Below are 8,380 nucleotides of genomic sequence, written 5' to 3'. Positions count from 1 at the left end.
AGCCTGAGGTTTGCTGTCCTCCCAGTCCAAAGGCAGGTGCTGCTTGAGTGCCCGTGGTCTTGAAAGCAGAGAGCTGAAAAAATTCCAGATACATACATGAAAAAAATGACATCAGGMACAGAGACATGKTGCTWTTTCTTAATACTTACCAAAGCTGCTTTTGTTGATGCATTTAAAGCTTTCAACTGAAACAGTCGATTTTTCCATTGTAGTGCTAATTTTTGGACAGCATCTATCTGAAAAGGGGGAAAGAAAAGCATATTTTYATTAATGAAGACTTAAAAATGAAAGAATCATCTGACAATTGAATGGAAACAAATATCTAGAATTAGAAATGTCATTAACCCAAGAAGATACTTTTTTCCCTGAAACTTAAGATGAGGAGCTGACTGCCTTGTTTTTAACAGAGAATTCCTTTAAACTCTCTTACTGTTGTCCTTAAATCAACCCTTTTACTTTACATAGGGATAATATTAAAAAACGTTCAGGAGCTTTTCAAATCCAAATTCTATCTCTTTCTGAATTAGATGCTTGGGGGGAAAAATTACACAAGATATGTAAACTTTAAATATATGAGAACAGACTCTTCAATATGGCCTTTCCACTTATGCACCCACTCAGAAAACTGAAGTCCTAAGATTTGCCTTAGCTTCTTCCACATTTGCAGACAAAAATACCCACTTGCAAAATACTGTAAATTGGAATGGTATAATAGCATCATCCTAAAATAGTTTTGATGAAATTAACTTCTTTAATTTAAATCAAACCCCTTTAGCGTGATCCATCAGATAACCGCACTAAACAGTGCAGCAATAAATAGTATYTGTGTCTTGATAACTGTGATTCAGTATTAAACAAAAAACTGGAAAGTCTTCAAACCTTTCAGAAATTTCAAACTGAACTTCCTACATTTATACTTCAATTCAGCAATACATGTAATTCAATGCCTAGTCTAACTGAATTTTCCTTAAAACCTAAACAAGTAAAACACCTAATGTCACAAATGCCTGTAAAGATGGAATGAGTAATCTTTTTGTAGACCAATTCCTTAACTTTTCAAAGGAGTCTTACATCACAAACATCAATAATTCTTTTGTGCCTAGTCACATGCTGCAGGATCATGTTGCTTGGTATCTGCTCTTGTACAACAAACTGGAGGATTCAGATTCTGAGCCAGTTTAAGAATAGAAACATAGAAAAGACATGCTGTACTTAAATGGTTTGTAAGAGAACTGGATCATATAGTTATCATCTATACACTGAGAGTTAGRAAAACTTGCATTTACTGCTCTCAAACTTGCATTTATTGATTTGATGAGATCACAACTTATTTATAGTTTTTAATAGCTACATGTARCATATTATTTACTATTTTTATTATTTTGGATTATTATTTTAATTGAAGGGTTTTTTTTTTAATTATGTATCTCTTGTCTCTAAGAATGCAATTCTAGTACATCTAAACATATGAAGCAAGAGTGGTGACAAGAGCCATTCCTTCTGTAACACAGAACCAAGAAGAGGAAAGAGTGGAATGTAGCTTGAATTAATTTGTACTTGCATCTATCCAACAGCCTAATTTCCTTCCTGGCACAACATTAAACTCTGCYAGCTTCCTTGATATTGACAGGACTACAAAGAAGGAATGATATATATTTATTGAGATATGTTTTATTTGAAAACATATGCCTTCATTCCAAATGAGTATCTATGTATCTATTTCTAGAAAAGATGTATCTGCTATTTTCATCATTAATTCTCTACAACAAAGGAATGTAAAAGAACAAGGTCAAATGAGCTTGCCCACTCTCCCATTTAAAGCAGCAAATAACCACCTATAACAATCAAATTGACTAATAACATATGAGGTATTAAGCTTTTGAGACAAGATTCAAGTAACTTCTACAAGTAACACACAGGAGCAGGGACAAGATTAAGTCAAGGAGTGTCTAGAAGCTATTTTTGAATTCATTTCGGTGCACAGCAATCGAAACATGTTTTGGCATTCTGATCATCTCCTAGAGCTGGGAGATAAATGGATCAAGACTTGACACCTGAAGAAAGGTAACAAGTCCTGTCCCAAGAGTGTCCACACCAGCCAACATTTTAAAAATGCTTACATAATTCCCAACAATATTGTTTGCTCTGCTGTCATAATATTCCAGACGCAATTCTTCTGGYGAGACATCTGAAAAGCCTGCAAGGACAGGAATAGTCAAAAACCTCCAAGAAAACAGATTCATACTTCCAACTGCTCTCTACAGCTACAAATACATGGTCCTTGGTACATTGTCTGTCTCAACAGAGCTATAACCAGAGACAAAAAAAGGATTCATTACAGAACATCAGAGGTGTGAACATCCAAATGAACTTGCCATCATCTAATGCTACTTTCTGTTTTATCACCAGGCAAATCACCACCTTATAAATGGTTGCAGAGGTTCAACCTCTGTGTGTGGGCAAGTCACAGAAACATCCTAAACAGAAGCAGTACACAACAACACAAAAAACATTACCTACCTGAGACATTCAGCTTTTCTTTCATCGGTGAGTAACATGAAAATATCCATTGTCCAGAAGACTCCCAAATTTCCATGTCTTTCACTACACATTCACTAGCAARCAAAACAGAATCAGTGACAAAGRTGAAGTTAYATGGTCAAAACAAAAATGCCAGTAACAATYGCCRGGTTTGAATCCAAATTCAGAGTGAAAAACCTGYTACCATGAAAACCAAGCATTTTTAATGTAATCTTAAACAAATGGGAAGTCTTTCCAAAACCTTGCTTCTTTGGGAAACCACAYTGTCTGCTGCTTCTCAGTACCTGCCCTACAATTACAAATGCTGGTAACTCTAAACTGACTGTAAAATATGCCTCTGTGAAACCAGGTTCCAATAGTTTTGTTGTTGGCAGAAAAATCTGTTGTCTTAAGAGTCAGGAAAACCATGTAAAATAATTCATTTTCTTAAAGGGGTCCTGACTTCTTATTTTCAAGCACTGAGACCTGTTTCCCACAACTTAAATACCACACCAGCTTACTAATAGCAGCTGCCTATCTGCCCAGTCCAGGCCCCAACCARGGATCACTTCCTCCCCATGCCAGCATCATTCCAGAGAACCAATGAACTCATGTTCTCTATGGTTTTTTCCCATGCCCCAGCTTTCTCCTCACGATCCTGTCCCCTGCATTATCTCCAGGAAGTTAGTAAGCTTTCAACCTGCTCCTTCTAAATGCTTTAGTAAGACAAGAATRTAACTTACAGAAGTCTCTCCTCTTCATCTTTAGAGCCATCAGCAACACTCTGACTGCTGGCTAATGCAGAGAACCTGTTCTGAGAAAAGTCTGCATTTCTGCTGCTGCTGCCCGATGAACCAAAGTCAGAGGAGCCAAAGAATCCTCTTCCGTGATCTCTGCTGCCACCCCATGTATCAGACTTGAACGTAGATGGCTGGATAACRTTACTGTATCTCTGGTTAGAGGTACCCCATCCTCCTCTTCCACTAGTAACTTCCAATTGAAAAAACAAACAAAAAAGCAAGCAACAGAAAATTTTAATCATTAAKATATGAATCAGCATCAACAAAAACKGTAAATATAACTAGTTTTGCRGTGGCAATGAAAAYGTAGTTTTTTCCTAATGAGTTAACCTMATCATTTAATCAGCTTAAGCCAGTGATTTACTCAGGGGAGTTCCCAAGTYCAGCTTCTCAAATGGAGTCACGGAACAGTTTAGGTTGGAAGGTGTCTTTARAAGTCATCTAGTCATCGATCTCCCCCTGTGCCTTAATGAGCAGAGACACCTTCAATTAGATCACTGCGCCAGCAACTGGTGGCACTGCAGAAAGCTCGGTTTYGCTTAGGTTGTTTCATGAAGTAACTACCCCAGCAGAAAAAAATTACATTTAACTCACCATACATTTATGATAGGGGCTCCTGCCTCTSTTACTACAGCAGGGTCTCTGCTCCAGCACAGGGAGCTCCTGAGTTTCGTTTTGAGACCTTGGACACACCTGCGCGTGTGTTACGGGAGGAATAAGGACAGGAATAAGGACAATTGGCTGCAGTGAGTTCSTGCCGTGCCATCACTGCAGCCTTCATCTCCCTGTCATGCCCCTCTCCTTCCTAAAGCTCCCAAACATCCAGAGCTGATGAGAAGGAAACAAACTTCACTGGGTACAACACACAGCTGCTGGAAACTTGTTTGCTGCTCATGACAACAGTTTTCCAAGCCGTGTAGCCCATCCTGCAGWCACAGAATCACAGAATCAATTCGACTGGGAAAGGCTTCTATGACCACCGAGTTCTGCCTATGACCAAACAAAGCCGTGCCAACTGGACCACGGCACTGAGTGCCACATCCAGTCTTGCMTTAAACGCCTCCAGGGACGGTGACTCCACCAGCTCYCTGGGCARTCCATTCCAATGTCTCATAACTCTTTCTGTAAATGTCCAACCTAAACATCCCCTGATACAGCCTAAGGCCCCTCTTCTGGTCGCTGGTTGCCTGGGCAACGAGGCCAACCTTCCCCAGGCTACAGCCTCCTTTCAGGGATTGTAGAGAGCGATAAGGTCTCCCCTGAGCCTCCTTTTCTCCAGGGTCACCCCCAGCTCCCTCACAACACTTGTGCTCCAGACCCTCTGCCTGAGCACAGCCCCGAGAGTGCCGAACCAGAGGCTGCTGCCGACACCCGCCCGGCCCGCTCTGCTCCGGAGCTCCTGCCGGCAGGCACCGGGGCCCGCCCGCAGCCCCGCRCCCAGCCCGCCCGGTACCTTGTGCCGGGGGTGCCCCGGGCCGGCCGGCGCCGCCGCGGGGGTGCTCGTTCCAGCAGCGGTCCCCGAAGCGGCAGTAGCCCCGCAGGAAGAACTGACAAACGCCCATGGCTGCCCCGCGTCGCGCCGCTCTGACGCGCCGGGCCTGCGCCGGGCGTGAGGGCGGGCTGGGTGCTCCCTGTGCCCGGGAGAGCGCGCTGGAAACACCGCAAAGCACATGAATCCAGTTAAATTAGCGGATAACACAGTAACAAGCTGCTGATTAAGCCAAATACGGATTCGTGCTGTGCAAGCCTTCAACACCGACACGGTGAAATACMCGCCCCTCGGCTGTCACCGCCCCTCATTCACATAAGCTCCTACTCCACACACCCTGCACGGTAAAATATTTGAGTGCTGTATCTTTACGGGGAGACTATGGAATGTATAGCCCATGGCTACAGAGTCGTCAGGGGTGGAAGAAACTTTTAGGATCATCCAGTCCAACCACCAACCCATCCCTATCACTGTAACCCATAAACCACTGAACCACATCACCCAGCACCAATCCAGGTGCCTCTCAGACACCCCCAGGGATCGTGATGTCGTCTGCAAAAATCGGATTCRTTACACAGTGACAAGCCAATAATTACACATTCAAAAGACTGAATGTTTATTTCAGAGATGTGCAAGCCTGAGTGCTAGATGTCCAGAAATCRAGCRCACCAACTATCAAAACTTTTTGCTATTTATACATTTTAGCACACAAAGGAATTTGTGTTCATTGGCTACAAGTTACATAGTTCTTTTMTTAATTCMTATTCTATTGGTTARTTATTCTCTYGCTTCTCATGCTAATTAGTCTCCATGCTCAGTCTTTCTCTTCTTGTGGGCCCATGGGTTTCTTGGGTTGGTGGTCCATGAGTCAGTKGTCACAGATCTYCCCCTGCCAGAATTGCCTTTTACCCAGCCAGAGCTGATTTCAGCACAGTTGCTGAGTTGTCTTTATTAGTTTCTTTGTTRTYTTTGGAGYTCTGCCAAATGTCCTTGTGGCCTGTAACTTATACATTCTTTCTTCCAAAGCTTTGATAAACTCCCCCATGTCTGAGATCACTGAAGCATGTCCAGCCTTAAACTTTAACAAGTAAATTCTACCTACAAGTAGYTCGGTGTTTTAACACATGAACATAATTTAGAGCTTCTAGCTGCTATCCRTTTCAGGGATTAAATCTCCCTTCTTGTTGATGAGGCTTGAAAGTGTATAAAGATTAAACACTAAACAACATCCTTTCTTAAGAAAATTTTGTATATTCCACATAATGTAACAGTGATTCCACCACCTCCCTGAGCAACCTATTCTAATGCCTGACTACCTTAACAGTGAAAGATCTTTTTCTAACATCTAATTTGAATCTCCCCTGTCTCAGGTTTTCTCTAGACCTTTCACTGTAGGTACAGTATAGCTTCAGTGTTGTGTCTGTAKGGAAGATGTTGATCTCTTACTGTTTGAAGTGTATAAAAGTGGGTGGCTGGCACACAGAGGCTGTGCTACGCTTGTGGATTCACCAGCCAGCACCCATCTGTGCACAGTCATGTAACAAACATCTCTGTGCACCAGGCACAGCATCGACAGCTGGAAAAGGGAGGGGATTGTCTCGCTCTGCTCTGCATTGGGGTGGCTTCTTCTCAAGTCCTGGGRACAGTTTTGAGGACATCAATACACCAAGGATATAAAGCTGTTAGAGACCATCCAAAGGAAGGCAATGAAGGTGGTGAAGGTTCTCGATGGAAAGCTGTATGAGGAGCACCTGAGGGCACTTGGTCTGTTCAGCCTGGAGACAACAAGCCTGGGTTGCAATCTACAGCTTTGTCACAACAGGAAAGTGGAGGGGCAGACACTGATCTCACTGGTGACCAGTGACAGGAGTAAGGGAATGGCCTCAAGTTGTGTCAGGGAAAGGTTTTGGTTGAATGTTAGGAAAACGTTCTTCACCCAGAGGGTGTTTGGGCACTGGAAAAAGCTCCCAAGGGAAGTGGTCACAGCACCAACTTGACAGAGTTTGAGAAGTGTTGGGACAACATTCTCAGGCATGTGGTGTGACTCTTGGGGACGGTGCTGTGCAGGGCCAGGAGGTGAACTTCAATGACCCTTGTGGATCCCTTCCAACTCAGGAYATGCTATGATCTCTATTCTGTGTGTGAATCTGCTTCTTGCACCCAGCAGAATCTAGTTGGGAGTTTGGGGGATCCAGGTGGAATGGCCAAAAGCTTTGACTAGATCAGCTTGCTTCCTCTGGCAATGGASAATTGGATCAGACAGGACTGCAGCATGTACTGACCAACTGATTGGAGACTCCATCAAATCCTCTCCAGTAGCAGGTTGGTAATAACTTGGATGTCATTAAATTTAACAATGGGAACATGCCAATCCACAGTTCCTCCCCATAGCCGAGTACCATTCCAAAAAACTGGAATAAGTTTAGGGGAGATTCAATGGCTAAAGATAAAATGAAGAGATATTGTCATCACTTATCGCCACCTTATAAACTGGATTATGGGGGAAATGTGTCATTGCAGTTTAATATTATCTTACAGTGAATGTTGGTAAAGGGGATGAGGTTTTATGTGCAAATGTTAGTTCCCTTCATTCCAACCCCCTATAACAGTGGGATGGAGATGGATAAAGAGGATACAGATAAAAATAAAGAGCACATGGGAAGTAAGGATTTTAGTCCTACTGTGAGCTGGGCTTAGAGACATACTRAGACAAAGAGTGGGGGCAGAGTATCAGCTGTTTTTTCCCGGACATGTTCCTTGTACTACTTTTGATTTGTTGAATTGAAAATGATCTGTTGGTTCATACTGAGAGAATCCTGAARGAATGTATCAGTTTTTGGAAACTATTGTGCTGATTCATAACCCTACTTGGTGGGATATGCAGCTATATTGAMCCCCCTTTGAATGTGGAAGAAAAGGGAACGGTATGAGAGAAGGCAAAAGGATAGGCAGGGTTCAGGGGTCTGAAATGCTCCCTCCTTTTGACCCGAATTCATGTGCCATTTGCGGACAGGATGGGTCAACTTAAAGATGTAAACATTATGATAATGGAGGATTTTGATAGAGTGGAGGGCACTGAAAGAAAGTTTGTAGGCATCCCTCACAGATCATCTAGTTACAGTAAACCTGGGGAATAAAGCAACAGATTTTCATCAGCAAAGCCACATGTTCAGTAGTAACTATCAGTAATGGCCCACCAATAAGGTTATAGTACCAGTTGATGGGGCAATGGAAAAAAGCTATTGTGGCCAGTCCTACAACCCATGAAYTGTACATTTGGAGATAAGAAACCGACACATGAGTAGGTGTTAAATACCTGACTGARACATTTTTTCTTTTGACACAATTTTTCATACAGTTTTTGCACAGTATTTCACAGGACAGCATATAGAAGGGAATGGTCCATTTTAGTTTCAACAGTTCATCRCTCAGATGTAAAAAATTCATCCAAAGGAACATTCAAAAGCTGATAATTTTGYATTTATTTCTGCAGAAGAGACTTGAGAAAGTAAATAAAAGTTAACAAAATTTCAGAATAAACTTAAGAGGCTGTAAGCATTTAAAAGTTCCA

General features: G+C 42.3%; 1 protein-coding gene across 1 annotated transcript in view; it reads right to left on the bottom strand.

Annotated features, from left to right (window-relative positions):
• NUP42 (nucleoporin 42) overlaps positions 1 to 4,969 on the bottom strand; it is a 6,112-nt gene extending 1,143 nt beyond the window's left edge. Inside the window, exons 1-6 of the mRNA XM_057384887.1 lie at positions 4,774 to 4,969; positions 3,264 to 3,510; positions 2,521 to 2,615; positions 2,121 to 2,197; positions 150 to 236; positions 4 to 73 (exon numbers count right to left, since the gene is read on the bottom strand). Of these exons, the coding sequence (XP_057240870.1) occupies positions 4 to 73; positions 150 to 236; positions 2,121 to 2,197; positions 2,521 to 2,615; positions 3,264 to 3,510; positions 4,774 to 4,882 (685 nt within the window). The 5' untranslated portion in view covers positions 4,883 to 4,969. The remainder of the gene's footprint in view (positions 1 to 3; positions 74 to 149; positions 237 to 2,120; positions 2,198 to 2,520; positions 2,616 to 3,263; positions 3,511 to 4,773) is intronic.
• Between the last annotated feature and the right edge of the window lie 3,411 nt (positions 4,970 to 8,380).

Source organism: Malurus melanocephalus, unplaced genomic scaffold, assembly GCF_030028575.1.
Source record: "Malurus melanocephalus ecotype Western Australia unplaced genomic scaffold, MMel_1.1 scaffold_756, whole genome shotgun sequence".
Classification (NCBI taxonomy): domain Eukaryota; kingdom Metazoa; phylum Chordata; class Aves; order Passeriformes; family Maluridae; genus Malurus; species Malurus melanocephalus.
Note: the sequence above shows the minus strand (reverse complement) of the source record. Positions and strands in the feature narration are given on the sequence as shown.